The sequence below is a fragment of the Salvelinus sp. IW2-2015 genome, unplaced genomic scaffold (assembly GCF_002910315.2).
Source record: "Salvelinus sp. IW2-2015 unplaced genomic scaffold, ASM291031v2 Un_scaffold4902, whole genome shotgun sequence".
NCBI classification, from domain to species: Eukaryota; Metazoa; Chordata; class Actinopteri; order Salmoniformes; family Salmonidae; genus Salvelinus; species Salvelinus sp. IW2-2015.
Genome location: NW_019946171.1, coordinates 16205 through 34051, shown reverse-complemented (window position 1 = coordinate 34051; position 17847 = coordinate 16205). Strand labels below are relative to the sequence as shown.

The 17847-nt window shown below is 41.8% G+C and overlaps 1 protein-coding gene across 1 annotated transcript in view; it reads right to left on the bottom strand.

The window, feature by feature from the left end:
* LOC112077769 (POC1 centriolar protein homolog A) overlaps positions 1-16497 on the bottom strand; it is a 30804-nt gene extending 14307 nt beyond the window's left edge. The window contains exons 1-6 of the mRNA XM_024144215.2: positions 16058-16497; positions 15884-15968; positions 11818-11989; positions 4535-4714; positions 4089-4196; positions 602-717 (exon numbers count right to left, since the gene is read on the bottom strand). Of these exons, the coding sequence (XP_023999983.2) occupies positions 602-717; positions 4089-4196; positions 4535-4714; positions 11818-11989; positions 15884-15968; positions 16058-16072 (676 nt within the window). The 5' untranslated portion in view covers positions 16073-16497. The remainder of the gene's footprint in view (positions 1-601; positions 718-4088; positions 4197-4534; positions 4715-11817; positions 11990-15883; positions 15969-16057) is intronic.
* Between the last annotated feature and the right edge of the window lie 1350 nt (positions 16498-17847).

Sequence of the window (17847 nt, the reverse complement as noted above, 5' to 3'; positions counted from 1 at the left end):
TACCCTCCATGTCCCAGGGTAGTTCACTACAGATTAAGCCTTACCCTCCATGTCCCAGGGTAGTTCACTACAGATTAAGCCTTACCCTCAATGTTCCAGGGTAGACTAAAACAACTCTATGCTCTGACTAGGGCCGGGAGTGGAGACAAAAGCCTTAAATGGGAAGAGTCTTCTCCCCTTGTGTAGTCTATAATTGCTGTGAATAATAATGGAGGTCCCCTAGTGTTCCATTTTACATAACAGCAGTTCGTTTAGGAAATTAAAAGTATTATCAAAGTGCTTTTGGCAAATCCATTTTTAGAAAAAGTTGTTTAAAGAAAGTAGTGCACTTTCCAACAGGTTTTGGAGGTCCTTTCCGGACTCTAACCCTGCCAAGCTGTGGTCTATATTCCTCTGGTTTTGGAGGTCCTTCCCTGACTCTAACCCTGCCAAGCTGTGGTCTATATTCCTCNCAAGCTGTGGTCTATATTCCTCTGGTTTTGGAGGTCCTTCCCTGACTCTAACCCTGCCAAGCTGTGGTCTATATTCCTCTGGTTTTGGAGGTCCTACCCTGACTCTAACCCTGCCAAGCTGTGGTCTATATTATTACTCTGACCCTTACCTTGGTAATGCTGCAGTAATTTGTTGGTCCTGATGTCCCAGACCTTGACAGTGTTGTCTGTGCTAGCTGCAGCAATGCATGTTCCACTGGGGTGGAAGTCAGCGTAGTTCACATGCCTAGAAAACAGGACAGAAATAGACAATCTGTCAACATAGCATATACAGTTGATGTCGGAAGTTTACACACACTTTAGCCAAACACATTTAAACTCAGTTTTTCACAATTCCTGACATTTAATCCCAGTAAAAATTCACTGTTTTAGGTCAGTTAGGATCACCACTTTATTTTAAGAATGTGAAATGTCAGAATAATAGTAGAGAGAATGATTTATTTCAGCTTTTATTTCTTTCATGGTTAAACAACATTGATATGTACAGTACCAGTCAAAGGTTTGGACACACCTACTCATTCAAGGATTTTTCTTTATTTTTACATTGTAGAATAATAGTGAAGACATTAAAACTATGAAATAACACATATGGAATCATGTAGTAACCAAAAAAGTGATAAACAAATCAAAATATATTTTATATTTGAGATTCTTCAAAGTAGCAACCCTTTGCCTTGATGACAACATTGCAAACTCTTGGCATTCTCTCAACCAGCTTCACCTGGAATGCTTTTCCAACAGTCTTGAAGGAGTTCCCACATATGCTGAGCACTTGTTGGCTGCTTTTCCTTAACTCTGCGGTCCAACTCATCCAAACCATCTCAACTGGGTTCAGGTTCTGTGATTGTGGAGGCCAGGTCATCTGATGCAGCAATCCATCACCCTCCATCTTGGTCAAATAGCCCTTACACAGCCTGGAGGTGTGTTGGGTCATTGTCCTGTTGAAAAACAAATGATACTCCCACTAAGCGCCAAGCAGATGGGATGGCATATCGCTGCAAAATGTTGTTATACCCATGCTAGTTAAGTGTGCCTTGAATTCTAAATAAATCACTGACAGTGTCACCAGCAAAGCACCCCCACACCATCACACCTCCTCCTCTATGCTACACGGTGGGAACCACACATCCGGAGATCATCCGTTCACCTACTCTGCGTCTCACAAAGACACAGCGGTTGAAACCAAAAATCTCCAATTTGGACTCATCAGACCAAAGGACAGATTTCCACAGGTCTAATGTCCATTGCTCGTGTTTCTTGGCCCAAGCCTCCTCTTCTTATTGGTGTCCTTTAGTAGTGGTTTCTTTGCAGCAAGTCCACCATGAAGGCCTGATTCACACAGTCTCCTCTGAACAGTTGATGTTGAGATGTGTCTGTTACTTGAACTCTGTGAACCATTTATTTGGGCTGCAAATCTGAGGTGCAGTTAACTGTAATGAACTCTGGGTTTTCCTTTCCTGTGGCGGTCCTCATGAGAGCCAGTTTCATCACAGCTCTTGATGGTTTTTGTGACTGCACTTGAAGAAACTTTAAAAGTTCTTGACATTTTCGGGATTGACTGACCTTCATGTCTTAAAGTAATGATGGACTGTCGTTTATTTTTTCTTATTTGAGCTGTTCTTGTCATAATATGGACTTTTACCAAATCGGGGTATCTTCTGTATACCACCCCTACTTGTCACAACACAACTGATTGGCTCAAACGCATTAAGGAAAGAAATTCCACTAATTAACTTTAACAAGGCACACCTGTTAATTGAAATGCATTCCAGGTGACTACCTCATGAAGCTGGTTGAGAGAATGCCAAGAGTGTGCAAAGCTGTCATCAATGCAAAGGGTGGCTACTTTGAAGAATCTCAAATATAAAATATATTGATTTGTTTAAAAACTTTTTTGATTACTACATCATTCCATATGTGTTATTTCATAGTTTTGATGTCTTCCTATTATTCTAGAATGTAGAAAATGTAAAAATAAAGAAAAACCCTTGAATGAGTAGGTGTCAAAACGTTTGTGTGTGTGTGTGTGTGTGTGTGGTGTGTGTGTGTGTGTGTGTGTGTGTGTGTGTGTGTGTGTGTGTGTGTGTGTGTGTGTGTGGTGTGTGTGTGTGTGTGGTGATGTGTGTGTGTGTGTGTGGGTGTGTGTGTGTGATATTCGGAAGTATTCATTTCCACATTTTGTTACGTTACAGCCTTATTCTAAAATTGATTAAATGAACAATGAATCTACATACAATACCCCAAAATGACAATGGTTTGTAGAAATGTTTGCAAAGTTATAACATAAAAAACAGAAATACCTTATTTACATAAGTATTCAGACCCTTTGCTATGAGACTCAGGTGCATCCTGTTTCCATTGATCACCCTTGAGATGTTTATACAACTTAATTGGAGTCCACTTGTGGTAAATCCAATTGATTGGATATGACTTGGAAAGACACACCTGTCTATATAAGGTCCCACAGCTGACAGTGCATGTCAGAGCAAAAACCAAGCCATGGGGTCAAAGGAATTGTCCAAGGGGCTCCGAGACAGGATTGTGTCGAGGCACAGATCTGGGGAAGGGTACCAACAAATGTCTGCAGCATTGAAGGTCCCCAAGAGCACAGTGGCCTCCATCATTCTTAAATGGGAGAAGTTTGGAACCACCAAGACTCTTCCTAGAGCTGGCCGCTCTGCCAAACTGAGCAATTAGGGCAGAAGGGCCTTGGTCTGGGAGGTGACCAAGAACTCCATGGTCACTCTGACAGAGCTCCAGAGTTCCTCTGTGGAGATGGGAGAACCTTCCAGAAGGACAACCATCTCTGCAGCACTCCACCAATCAGGCCTTTATGGTAGAGTGGCCAGACGGAAGCCACTCCTCAGTAAAAGGCACATGACAGCCCGCTTGGAGTTTGCCAAAAGACACCTAAAGGACTCTCAGACCATGAGAAACTAAATTCTCTGGTCTGACGAAACCAAGATTGAACTCTTTGGCCTGAATGCCAAGCGTCAGATCTTGAAGAAACCTGGCACTATCCCTACGGTGAAGCATGGTGGTGGCAGCATCAAGCTGTGGGGATGTTTTTCAGTGGCAGGGGCTGGGAGACTAGTCAGGATCGAGGGAAAGATAAACGGAGCAAAGTACAGCGAGATCCTTGATGAAAACCTGCTCCAGAGTGCTCAGACCTCAGACTGGGGCGAAGGTTCACCTTCCATCAGGACAACAAGCCTAAGCACACAGCCAAGACAACGCAGGAGAGGCTTCGGGACAAGTCTCTGAATGTCCTTGAGTGGCCCAACCAGAGCCCGGACTTGAACCCGATCTAACATCTCTGGAGAGACCTGATAATAGCTGTGCAACGACGCTCCCCATCCAACCTGACAGAGCTTGAGAGGATCTGCAGAGAAGAATGGGAGAAACTCCCCAAATACATATTTTTCTTTTGTCATTATGGGGTATTGTGGTGTCATTATGGGGTATTGTGTGTAGATTGATGAAGGGGAAAAAATCTATTTAATCKATTTTAGAATAAGGTTGTAACGTAACAAAATGTGAAAAAAGTCAAGGGCTCTGAATACTTTCCGAATGCACTGTATACAGATTAAGCCTTACCCTCCATGTTCATAGAATGAGTGGATACACTCCTGACTGTTCTTGTCCCAGATCTTAATGCTCTTGTCGTCACTGGCCGATACTATCAACCTGCCGTCTGGTGAAAACCTGAAGACAGAAAGGACCGACAATGTGGGGGCGCATGGCATACGCACTGAACATAAATACACTATTTGAAATACTATACTTCACTTATAACTTGTAAAAACTTGTATAATGCTTTAAAAATGTACATAAAGCCTGTTTTAATATTTGTGTTATGAGAGAAACAGTAACAGATAGCCTGATCTCAGATCTGTTGGTGCCGTCTTGCTAAATCCTATGTTCATTGTCATAGAGAGCACAAACAGATCTGAGACCAGACTAAGAAACAGGTTGTTGGTTTCATACAGCCATCATAATCATAACATTGTTGTGAGGGTAAAAACAGGTTATTGGATTCATACTTGGCACAGCGGACCCAGTTCATGTGTTGGTTGAGAGAGAAAAGGAACTTCTGTCTGTGAACGGTCCAGACTTTGAGAGTTTTGTCGTCGGACGAGGTGACCAAGGTCTGTCCGTCACCGGAGAAACTGACACTGCGGACCGTTCCGGTGTGGGCTCGGAACACGGTGGACTCGCCCTTACTGAAAGGAAGAAACAGAGGAATTATGACCCCCCCCCTCAGGACCAATTTCCTGACCAACTGAATTTTTCTTATTCTACTCATGGCCTTCGTGGCATTACAAAATTAAATCAAAATGTAATTGTATTTGTCACGTAAACGACAGGAGCCTCGTCTATCAATAATAGTTAGGCACAAAATCTGTGCGTAAACCATTGCGTGGGATCATTTCCACTCAAAGTATGAGATTTATCATTATGAACGTTTGTTTGATTGCGCGTAAATTTTAAACACAGCCATAACCATGCATATGCACAGTGGCAAGTGTTGGACTAAGGGAACTGCTTGTCAAGCGTCAGAGAAAACAGGGAAAATATTTGTTGAAAATGTGTACAATTGTGAGTAATATTTCTAATCAGTTTTTTTTTTTTTATTACATTTTTATTTCCATTGTGAATTCATGCAACATATCTTGACATGCTATATTTTTTTATTTTTTTTACAATAATAACCCATAAAGTACAGTCATTTGTTCAATTAGAGGCACGTGTGAAAGGTAAACCATTGTGTAAATCTTATTTTTTAAAAGACGGAGATAATGGGAGATCCAATGAGAGATGTCTGATCTGCTCTGTCAGAAGATCCTTTGACAAGCTGTACTTCGCAGGGAGCGCATTGTATTAGAGACTGGTGGGAACTTTTTCTTTCTGCAGAAAGTACAGATTGGTTTTAGGAAACTATGTCTGACGAGCCAATCTTATAGGATTTTTATGGAAGGATTTAAGGTCTACTTTTAAAAAAAGGCAAACATGCCATTCCGGTGGACATCCAAGTGCTGCCCACCCTTTGTTTTTCAGCATCGGGCACTTTTCAGCTGGAGGTTGCTGATCGGCATCTCACAGCCCTCGATGAGCCAATGTTTTGGATGCAATGAAATCAGCAAAAACAGACCAGTAACGCACAGTTTCCAAAAGAAAACAAAGATGATGTACTGTCCAGAAGAGAGAGAGAGATGTGTTAGGTCTGTTTGAGGGGTTGGTATACCATGGCACAACAGGTTGAAGTTGTGAGGAGGTTTCTTTGCCATGATGCCATCAATGGGTTTCCCCATTACAAAACAGAGCGATAGACAGCGACCACATGGCCAGAAAAGCACCATCCCATAAAAGGATTTCAACTGACGTTATAACAGAATGCGTTTCCGTTCTTTATGATATGTGACGGGCGGAAGACGCTGCTGAATGTCTTGGCCAGGTGGAACGCACGACTCGTTCGTTCTGCAGAACAGCAATGTTGGCCTATAAGCCTACAGGAAGGAGCTGTTGAGGATGGATGGCTATTTGCCATCGATAAAGCAACTTGAATTGTCCTAATGGTTCTCTCTTTGTAGCTATGTTTTATATTTTAACTGGTCAAACCACAACGGAGTGAGTCAAATCAAACCTTTTGGTTGTACTCAATCTCTGACACTAGTACTTCTATTTCATTCACGGAAAGGTTTGTTATTCTTTGTTTGTATTTTTTTGTTGCGCCATTGTTATTTCATGGTACGGCGTTTTATATTTCCCCCCACGGGATTTAAAGGGGTGATTTTGACCATATGGTTAATTAAAGGGGCGTTTCGAAATTCAAAAAACAGCCACGGTCATGCAAGAGCACTGAGGCTAAGAACAATTGGTATGCATCAATGGTTATATCCTACAGGTGTGCGTGTGAAGCTAGTAGGATTGTTTGATAAATCTTTTTTTTTTCTAATAGTTTCTACGCAATACTGATAAATGAGGCCCCAGATGTAGATTAACAGTGAAACGGTTACTTACTTTCCAACAAAATAATAGAAATAACGAGGAATAAATACACAATGAGTAACGATAACCTGGCTAATACACACAGGGTAGCAGTACTGAGTCCATGACACCATGGCTATACACAGGGTAGCAGTACTGAGTCCATGATAACATGGCTGATATACACAGGGTAGCAGTACTGAGTCCACGATAACATGGCTATACACAGGGTAGCAGTACTGAGTCCATGATAACATGGCTAATATACACAGGGTAGCAGTACTGAGTCCATGATAACATGGCTAATATACACAGGGTAGCAGTACTGAGTCAATGATAACATGGCTAATATATACAGGGTAGCAGTACTGAGTCCATGTGCAGGGGTACCAGATAATTGAGGTAGATATGTGCATATAACTAGGAATAAAGTAACCGAAAGGTTGCTAGATCGAATCCCCGAGCTGACAAGGTAAAAATCTGTCGTTCTGCCCCTGAACAAGGCAGCTAACCCACTGTTCCTAGGCCGTCGTTGTAAATAGGAATTTGTCCTTCACTGACTTGCCTAGTTAAATAAAATACAGTAGCAGCAAAGTATGTGATGAGTCAAAAGAGTTAGTGCAAAAAGGGTTCATGCAGAGAGTCCGGGTAGCTATTTGGTTAACTACAGTTGAAGTCGGAAGTTTCCATACACCTTAGCCAAATACATTTAAACTCAGTTTTTTACAATTCCTGACATTTAATCCTAGTAAAAATGCCCTGTCTTGGGTCAGTTAGGATCACCACTTTATTTTAAGAATGTAAAATGTCAGAATAATAGTAGTGATTTATTTCAGCTTTTATTTCTTGCATCACATTCCCAGTGGGTCAGAAGTTTACATACACTCAATTAGTATTTGGTAGTATTGCCTTTAAATTGTTTAACTTGGGTCAAACGTTTCGGGTAGCCTTCCACAAGCTTCCCACAATAAGTTGGGTGAATTTTGGCCCATTCCTCCTGACAGAGCTGGTGTAACTGAGTCAGGTTTGTAGGTCTCCTTGCTCGCACACGTCTTTTCAGTTCTGCCCACAAATTTTCTATAGGATTGAGGTCAGGGCTTTGTGATGGCCACTCCAATACCTTGACCTTGTTGTCCTTAAGCCATTTTGCCACAACTTTGGAAGTATGCTTGGGGTCATTGTTCATTTGGAAGACCCATTGCGACCAAACTTTAACTTCTTGATTCATGTCTTGAGATGTTGCTTCAATATATCGACATAATCTTCCTACCTCATGATGCCATCTATTTTGTGAAGTGCACCAGTCCCTCCTGCAGCAAAGCACCCCCACAACATGATGCTGCCACCCCCGTGCTTCACGGTTGGGATGGTGTTCTTCGGKTTGCAAGCCTCCCCCMWTTTCCTCCAAACATAACAATGGTCATTATGGCCAAACAGTTCTATTTTTGTTTCATCAGACCAGAGGACATTTCTCCAAAAAGTACGATCTTTGTCCCCATATGCAGTTGCAAACCGTAGTCTGGCTTTTTTATGGCGGTTTTGGAGTAGTGGCTGCTTCCATTCTGGTTACGTCGATATAGGACTCGTTTTACTGTGGATATAGATACTTTGTACCTGTTTTCTCCAGCATCTTCACAGGGTCATTTGCTGTTGTTCTGGGATTGATTTGCACTTTTCGCACCAAAGTACGAATTATAAGTGAAAAAATCTGTCTGTAAACAATTGTTGGGAAAATTACTTGTGTCATGCACAAAGTAGATGTCCTAACCGACTTGCCAAAACTATAGTTGGTTAACAAGAAATTTGTGGAGTCGTTGAAAAACGAGTTTTAATGACTCCAACCTAAGTGTACATAAACTTCAGACTTCAACTGAATTTAACAGTCTTACGGCTTTGGGGTAGAAGCTGTTCAGGATCCTGTTGGTTTCAGACTTGGTACATCGGAACCGCTTGCGGTAGCAGAGAGAACAGTCTATGACTTGGGTGGCTGGAGTCTGACACCGCCTAGTATAAAGGTCCTGGATGACAGGGAGCTTGGCCCTAGTGATGTGCTGGGCCGAACACACTACCATCTGTAGCGGTTTGTGGTCGAATGCAAAGCAGAGAGAGAGTGTAGTATATGCTATGAGTGTGTTAAATTCATCAAGTCTTAGAGAGTGTGGTATATTCTGAGTGTGTGAATGACATGTTTTACTCCATTCAACCTTTTACTCCATTCATAAATACATCAAACACATACAATACACACAATTACAGCAATAAAAAATAGAAAAACAGACACATTTATCAACATAGAGGTCTCTGATCATGACTCTGAATTGACCGAGTAGGGACCAGAACATCTCATTTCAGAGAGTTCTGTGAGTTGATCCACATAAAGCAGGCAACAAGAACTAAAAGCAGCGCTGTGGAGACCGAAGGGCATTCCATTGTTTTTTGTTTTGTTATCCAAGCCTGAGACTGGGTTTGGTCATTTGCAAGTATAAATTAAATTAACGATGACAGGTACATATAGGAAGTTTCTGCATGAGTGCTTTATATAAAAACACAAGAAAAATCTGCTCTCCTTACATAGAGAGGCCCAACCCACTTTTTGATACAAAGCACAATGGTGAGTTCTAGAACCATCACCAGAAATAAACCTAAGGGCCCAGTGGTGAGTTCTAGAACCATTCACCAGAATAAACCTAAAACAATGGTGAGTTCTAGAACCATCACCAGTAATAAACCTAAGGGAACAATGGTGAGTTCTAGAACCACTACCAGAATAACCAAGGGAACAATGGTGAGTTCTACCGATCACCAGTAATAAACTAAGGGACAATGGTGAGTTCTAGAACAATCACCAGTAATAACCTAAGGGAACAATGGTGAGTTCTAAACAATCACCAGTAATAAACTAAGGGAACAATGGTGAGTTCTAGAACAATCACAGTAATAAACCTAAGGGAACAATGGTGAGTTCTAGAACCATCACCAGAAATAACCTAAGGGAACAATTGTGAGTTCTAGAACCACACCAGAAAATAACCTAAGGGAACAATGGTGAGTTCTAGAACCATCACCAGTAATACAACTAAGGGAACAATGGTGAGTTCTAGAACAATCACCAGTAATACCCTAAGGGAACAATGGTGAGTTCTAGAACCATCATCAGTAATAAACCTAAGGGAACAATGGTGAGTTCTAGAACCATCACCAGAATAAACCTAAGGGAACCATGGTGAGTTCTAGAACAATCACCAGTAATAACCCTAAGGGAACAATGTGAGTTCTAGAACCATCACCAGTAATACACCTAAGGGAACAATGGTGAGTTCTTTAACCATCACCAGTAATAAACCTAAGGGAACAATGGTGAGTTCTAGAACCATCACCAGAAATAAACCAAGGACAATGTGAGGTTCTAAAACCATCACCAGTAATACACCTAAGAGCCCAATGGGTGAGTTCTAGAACCATCACCAGAAATAAACCAAAGGGAACAATGGTGAGTTCTAGAACCATCACCAGTAAAACCTAAGGGACAATGGGGAGTTCTAGACCTCACCAGTATAAACCTAAGGGCCCAGTGGTGAGTTCTATAACCTCACCAGTAATAAACCTAAGAGAACAATTGTGAGTTCTAGAACCATCACCAGTAATAAACCTAAGGACACAATGGTGAGTTCTAGAACCATCACCAGAAATAAACCTAAGAGAACAATTGTGAGTCTACAACCATCACCAGTAATAAACCTAAGGAACAATGGTGAGTTACAGAACTATCTAGTAAAAACCTAAGGGAACAATGGTGAGTTCTAGAACCATCACCAGTAATAAACCTAAGGGAACAATGGAAAACAGCATCTAGCGTTATATAAGTTACCATAATCTAAAATAGACATAAAAGTGTCCTGGACAATACTTCCTATTAACTAAAGTCAGACAGGCTTCGTTTCTGTAAAACAAACCAACTTTGAGCTTCAACTTCTTCACCAGTTCAGTGACATGTTTTTAAATGACAGTGTCATAAAGCCAGATACCAAGATATTTGTAGGAAGGAATTGGCTCAATTGAAAGCAGTGGTTCAGCAGCAGTCAGACGTTACAGTGGGTTATTCCTGGGATACGGTACACTCAGATAACACGTGCTCCACATACTCCAAAAATGTCATTCACATACAAGTAAATGTAAAACTGCTGGACTGAATGGGAAAATCTGTTCAATCAAAGTGCTATTGAAAAATGGAGCACTTGTTGTCTAGACTGTAGGCTACAAACTTCCTAGCACTTCTTCTCCAAGCGCCTAGGCTACAAACTTCCTCTCCAAGCCGCCTAGGCTACAAACTTCCCTCCAAGCCTCCTAGGCTACAAACTTCCTCTCCAAGCCTCCTAGGCTACAAACTTCCTCTCCAAGCCTCCTAGGCTACAAACTTCCTCTCCAAGCCTCCTAGGCTACAAACTTCCTCCAAGCCCCTGGCTACAACTTCCTCTCCAAGCGCCTAGGCTACAAACTTCCAAAATCTCCATTCGGCAAAATCCATTATTCACACTTCACTGTCTAGTCATTCTTTCCACCATAGATTCTTCTATTAACACATCATGGTATAGACGGAGAAGGCTGCAGCACCAGAGCAAAGCATCTCCATTGTCTCCATTGTCAGATCTTACGCCAGTAAGAGCATAGCTTTCAAGCCACATCCTACTAAAAAACATTTTTCCATAAACACACGTGGAGACACAAAACCGTCTAGGTTTCAAGAGGCAGTCCTCCCTCCATGGTTGAGTGACTAAGGTTCTCCTCTGTCTGGCTGATTGATTCACACAACCTTTTCAGATTGTGAAAGGTCTAAAAACATGCCTTTTGAACACCTCACACTTTACTACATAGCACAGACTCTGCTGATAGCTATTTATTGAGGAAATGTACTCACTATGACTGATACATGTGGTTGCCCCTCCTAGCTACCTTGAGATGAATGTACTGACTGTATGTCGCTCTGGATAAGACATCTGCTAGATGACGCAAATGCAAAAAATGTAACATCACCGCCACCCAGTGGCAATATGTGGCATAAATCATTTATAGAAAGTGTATAATAGCCACATCTTCTATCTTAAAAAATATATATAAAAAAAATTTTAACCAGGAAAGTCAGTTAAGAACAAATTCTTATTTACAATGACGGCCTACCGGGGAACAGTGGCCCCTTGTTCAGGGGCAGAACGACAGATTTTTACCTTGTCAGCTCTGGGATTCGATCCAGCAACCTTTCGGTTACTGGCCCAACGTTCTAACCACTAGGCTACCTGCCGCCCAAAACAATGTAGGGGGGGGGGGGGGGTGAGAGACTTACACACTGGGCACCCAGAGGCGGACAGTCTTGTCCCTGGAAGCCGAGGCCACCAGGTGTCCGGAGGGAGAGAACTGGACTGACGTCACAGCGTCTTTATGTCCCACGAACCGATAGGCTCTCATTTGGGGCTTCAAGTTCCAGATCATGAGACAGGAGTCCATGGAGCCGGTCGCTGGAGACAACAAAACACAGACATATTATCAGTCAATTATATTATCAGTTGGCTATAATATATATATATATATAAAATATAGATATATATGGAGCCTGTAACTGGAACAACCAAAATCAGAGAGACATAAAGAAGTTAGTCGAGTCTGTTCCCACATGTGTGTGGAGCCTATAGCTGGGGCAGGAGCAAACATGAAGAGGACACACACACAGAGGTTAACTGGCCAGCTAGACTGGTCCCGTGCTGCTTGTTGTATGTGGAGTCTATAGCTGGGGCAGGAGCAAACATGAAGAGGACACACACATAGGTTAACTGGCCAGCTAGACTGGTCCCGTGCTGCATGTTGTATGTGGAGCCGTTCACTGGATGAACCAAGAATACCACGGTGTATTCATTAGTGCACAAATGTAGCAAACGGTTGCAAACATAAATGAAAACGAGTTTCTATTGTACATATTCAGGTAGGTCCCTCCCCGTTCGCATTGGTTGTGCTTCCAGTGAATACACCCCAGTGAACTAGTCAGGTCGTGCCATAGTAGTGTCGTAGCTGTGGGACAGAACATCTGGAGTCTGTGTATTGGTTGGAAAACAACAATACAGTCGGGTTTCACCCATGTGTGATCCTAACGGCAGCCCGCTATCTAACTCAGCAGGAGTTTGATGTGCGGTTCAGACAAAAAGTTAAGATTCAGACATTTATTTGATAGCGAGGAACACGTTTCACTTTACGCCTGGTAAGTAAAGTTTCCAGAGATTATACATATGCCTTTGTTGACAGGAAACTTTATTATTTCGGCTGAGGCCGGTTATATTGTTGTTATTTTCCTGTCGCCATCCACCTGAACGATCCACAACTCAGGGAGTGCCGCCAATACACAGAATGCAGATGTTCTGTCTCAGAGCTATTAGTGAAATTGCTGTAGTCAGCCCTGTCTCTGCCAAGCTACAGCTGCAACAATGCAAACACTGATAGAGTGGCTAAAGCACAAACAGACTGTACTCATTAGACAACTAATATAGTATAAGACAGACTGTACCCATTAGACAACTAATACAGTATAAGACAGACAGACTGTACCCATTAGACAACTATTTAAAGACAGACAGGGTACCCATTAGACAACTAATACAGATATAAGACAGAATGTACCCATTAGACAACTAATATCAGTATAAGACAGACTGGTACCCATTAGACAACTAAGTATAGTATAAGACAGACTTGTACCCATTAGACAACTAATACAGTATAAGACAGAATGTACCCATTAGACAACTAATATAGATATAAGACAGACTGTACCCATTAGACAACAAATATAGTATAAGAAGACGCTGTACCCATTAGACAACTAATATAGTATAAGACAAACAGACTGTACCCATTAGACAACTAATACAGTATTAGACAGACTGTACCCATTAGACAACTAATACAGTATAAGACAGACAGACTGTACCCATTAGACAACTAATACAGTAATAAAGACAGACTTACCCATTAGACAACTAATATAGTATAAGACAGACTGTACCCATTAGAAAGAATATAGTATATAGACAAACAGACTGTACCCATTAGACAACTAATACATTACATTACATTTACATTTAAGTCATTTAGCAGACGCTCTTATCCAGAGCGACTTACAAATTGGTGCATTCACCTTATGATAATCCAGTGGAACAACCACTTTACAATAGTGCATCTAACTCTTTTAAGGGGGGGGGGGGGTTAGAAGGATTACTTTATCCTATCCTAGGTATTCCTTAAAGAGGTGGGGTTTCAGGTGTCTCCGGAAGGTGGTGATTGACTCCGCTGACCTGGCGTCGTGAGGGAGTTTGTTCCACCATTGGGTGCCAGAGCAGCGAAACGTTTTGACTGGGCTGAGCGGGGACTGTACTTCCTCAGAGGTAGGGAGGCGAGCAGGCCAGAGGTGGATGAACGCAGTGCCCTGTTTGGGTGTAGGGCCTGATCAGAGCCTGAAGGTACGGAGGTGCGTTCCCCTCACAGCTCCGTAGGCAAGCACCATGTCTTGTAGCGGATGCGAGCTTCAACTAACTCTAGACAACTAATACAGTATAAGACAAACAGACTGTACCCATTAGATAACTAATACAGTATAAGACAAACAGACTGACCCATTAGACAACTAATACAGTATAAGACAGACTGTACCCATTAGACAACTTATACAGTATAAGACAGACTGTACTCCATTAGACAACTAATACAGTATAAGACAGACTGTTACCCATTAGACAACTAATACAGTATAAGACAAACAGACTGTGCCCCATTAGACAACTAATACAGTATAAGACAGACTGTACCCATTAGACAACTAATACAGTATAAGCAAACAGAGCTGTACCCATTAGACAACTAATATATGTATAAAACAGACTGTACCATTAGACAACTAATAACAGTATAAGACAGACATGTACCCATTAGACAACTAAATACAGTATAAAACAGACTGTACCCATTAGACAAACTAATACAGTATAAGACAAACAGACTGTACACCATTAGACAACTAATATAGTATAAGACAAACAGACTGTACCCATTAGACAACTAATATAAACAGTATAAGACAAAACAGACTGTACCCATTAGACAACTAATACAGTATAAGACAAACAGACTGTACCCATTAGACAACTAATACAGTATAAGACAGACTGTACCCATTAGACAACTAATATAGTATAAGACAAACAGACTGTACCCATTAGACAACTAATATAGTATAAGACAGACAGACTGTACCCATTACACCAGTGGTTCCCAAACTGGTCTAGGGCTACAAACTGGTCCCCCACAAAAAAAAATGTTTCATAAGAAAATAGTTGTTTTTAAGAAACTCAGTCCGACTTTAAACATACTATTGAACGATGTAATAGTAGAATGCACAAGGTGCCATTTCTATATTGGGTAGTGCATCATTTTATTTGTACATTTAACCTTTATTTAACTAGGCAAGTCAGTTAAGACCAAATACCTTTAAATTACAATGACGGCCAAACCTGGATGACACTGGGCCAATTGTGCGTTGCTCTATGGGACTCCCAATCACGGCCGGATACAGCCTGGATTCGAACCAGGGTGTCTGTAGTGATGCCTCTAGCACTGAGATGCAGTGCCTTAGACCTCTGCGCCACTCGGGAGCCCCAATCATCAGTTCCTCTTGTCATGTTGGTCATTACATACCTTAGAGCTATTTATAACTTGTCAGAATTGTCCAGATCAACTAACCCAAATCAGCTAACGGTTTTTTATTTAGGTTTTTAAGTCCATAGATAACCTGCCTATTATATTTGCACCGGTAGGTAACCTAGTGGTTAGAGCATTGGGCCAGTAACCGAAAGGTTGCTAGATCGAATCCCCGAGCTGACAAGGTAAAAATCTGTCGTTCTACCCCTGAACAAGGCAACCCACTGTTTCTAGGCCGTCATTGTAAATAAGAATGTGTTCTTAACTAACTTGCAGGTTAAAGGTAAAAAAAAATTTTTTATCACAAATATCAACACTCACTGGATTCTACTAACACACATTATTAACTCCACATACTCTGATGCTACTGTTTATTATCTATCCTGATTGCCTAGTCACTTTTATCCGTACATATTACCTCGTACCCCTTCACATTGTCTCGGTACTGGTACTCCTTGTTATTATTGGTACTCGGTACTGGTACTCCATAATATTGTTATTTCTACTGTTTCCTTTTTTGCTAATTTCTCTTGCTTTTTAACTCTGCATTGTTGGGAAGAGCTCATAAGTAAGCATATTACGGTAAAGTCTACACCTGTAGTATTGGGCGCATGTACCAAATATATTAGATTTTATTTTTATTGAAATGATTGACGAGCAACACCACTTACCAATTTGTTTCATGTTACAGTTGAAGTCAACGCTTGTTATGGTGTCTCTGTGGCCCTTGAAGTGTCTCTCCAGGGTTGGGTCATCCTAACAACGTGAACGGAAGATGTTTACAGTATTTAACCGGTCAGTTGATTTGTTGGCAACTCATCATCATCATCATCATGTTTACTTACCAATGCGGAAGTCATCTTCAGGTGATGGACAAGCACAACTCCCTCAGAAAATAACTAGCTAAACTGCCTAGTAAGCTAGCGAACTGTTCTCAAATACAGTAACGTTCAACACAAATAGATAATAATAATTGATGTGCAACACAAGACATTGTTTACAAATTCACTGGGTGGCTTGTCAGCTGCTTGGTTACCAAGGCCAACTCATTATCCACAACGTTAGACACCGTTACCTAGCGTTCTTCCTGGCTTCAATACGCACGATAAGCAAACTGTCGGTCATTAAAATGCTTCCGTACATCCAAAGTTCCCAGACGAGTTATAATTAGCTAATTATTTTCATAAAACAGTGTCGTTTGATGATTTTTGCTATATCACCTGCTGCTTACAAACGCTAGAAGTCGACGTTGCTGACAACAAACTCCAGTGTCGTTTGAGTTTGCGCGCCGTATCGAGCGCCAACTTCGGTTGAGAATTTTAAAGGGGAAGGTGACGTTGTAGTGTAATTGGCCGACCAAATACATCTGTAATTAACACCACAGACACCAGGGGTCAGTAGAATCCCGTTGGTAAAGGTCACTTTATACAAGTTTACTTTAACCAGGTTTGCTCTAGCAAAATACATTTGGACGTATTAAACAGTATAATAAATTGCAGACTACAGAACTATCCTTGCTGGAGCATAAAATAAAGAATATTTTAACTGTTTTCTGAGATCCCTGCAAGCCATCACATATCATTTTCCACCTTCCCTAGAGCTCCACAATTAATCAAATTCACATGGAAATCACAATACTGACATGTTCAATATTCATACCGCATGAAATCCATATCATAATTATATTGCATGCAAAGTGGCAACGCATTTTTTTGGAGGGTGGGGCTGTTTTGCATGTTATTTTGGCATTAAGACATGTCACATATCAGTTTGCAAACAATGTAATAAAAAATATAATTGCGTTAATAAAGCCACTTTTGCTTTCTTGAGTAAAGCAGCTCCAAAACGCAGGTGTTTCAGCCTTGCTCAGTGCTTTCTGTGGTGGTGGGGCAGCCAGAGGAATATACAGAGTGTAGGGGTTGGTATTGTTCTCTAGTTGCGCCGTGATTGGCTCAGCGTTCTGTCACTCATGGGGACTCTACGTCACCGCAAAATCTACAGGGAGAGCTCGAAAATTCAAGCCCATTGGGTGCTGCCATAGAATTACGTTAGAAGTGCCCATCCAACAAACCTCAAGGTCATTGGCCACAGATAAAATTACGTCAAATCACGTTACATCGGGCCTCCCGGGTGGCGCAGTGGTCTAGGGCACTGCATCGCAGCGCTAGCTGTGCCACCAGAGATTCTGGGTTCGCGCTCAGGCTCTGTCGCAGCCGACCGGGAGGTCCGTGGGGCGACGCACAATTGGCCCAGCGTCGTCCGGGTTAGGGAGGGTTTGGCAGGTAGGGATATCCTTGTCCCATCACGCACCAGCGACTCCTGTGTCAGGCCGGGCGCAGTGCAAGGTCGCCAGGTTCACGGTGTTTCCTCCGACACATTGGTGCGGCTGGCTTCCGGGTTGGAGGCGCGCTGTGTTAAGAAGCAGTGCGGCTTGGTTGGGTTGTGRTTCGGAGGACGCATGGCTTTCGACCTTCGTCTCTCCCGAGCCCGTACGGGAGTTGTAGCGATGAGACAAGATAGTAATTACTAACAATTGGATACCACGAAAAAGGGGGTAAAAAAATAAATAATCACTTTATATGTACAGTAGCTTTGGTTGGACTGATCATGTCAACATCATACTTTCGAAATCTTA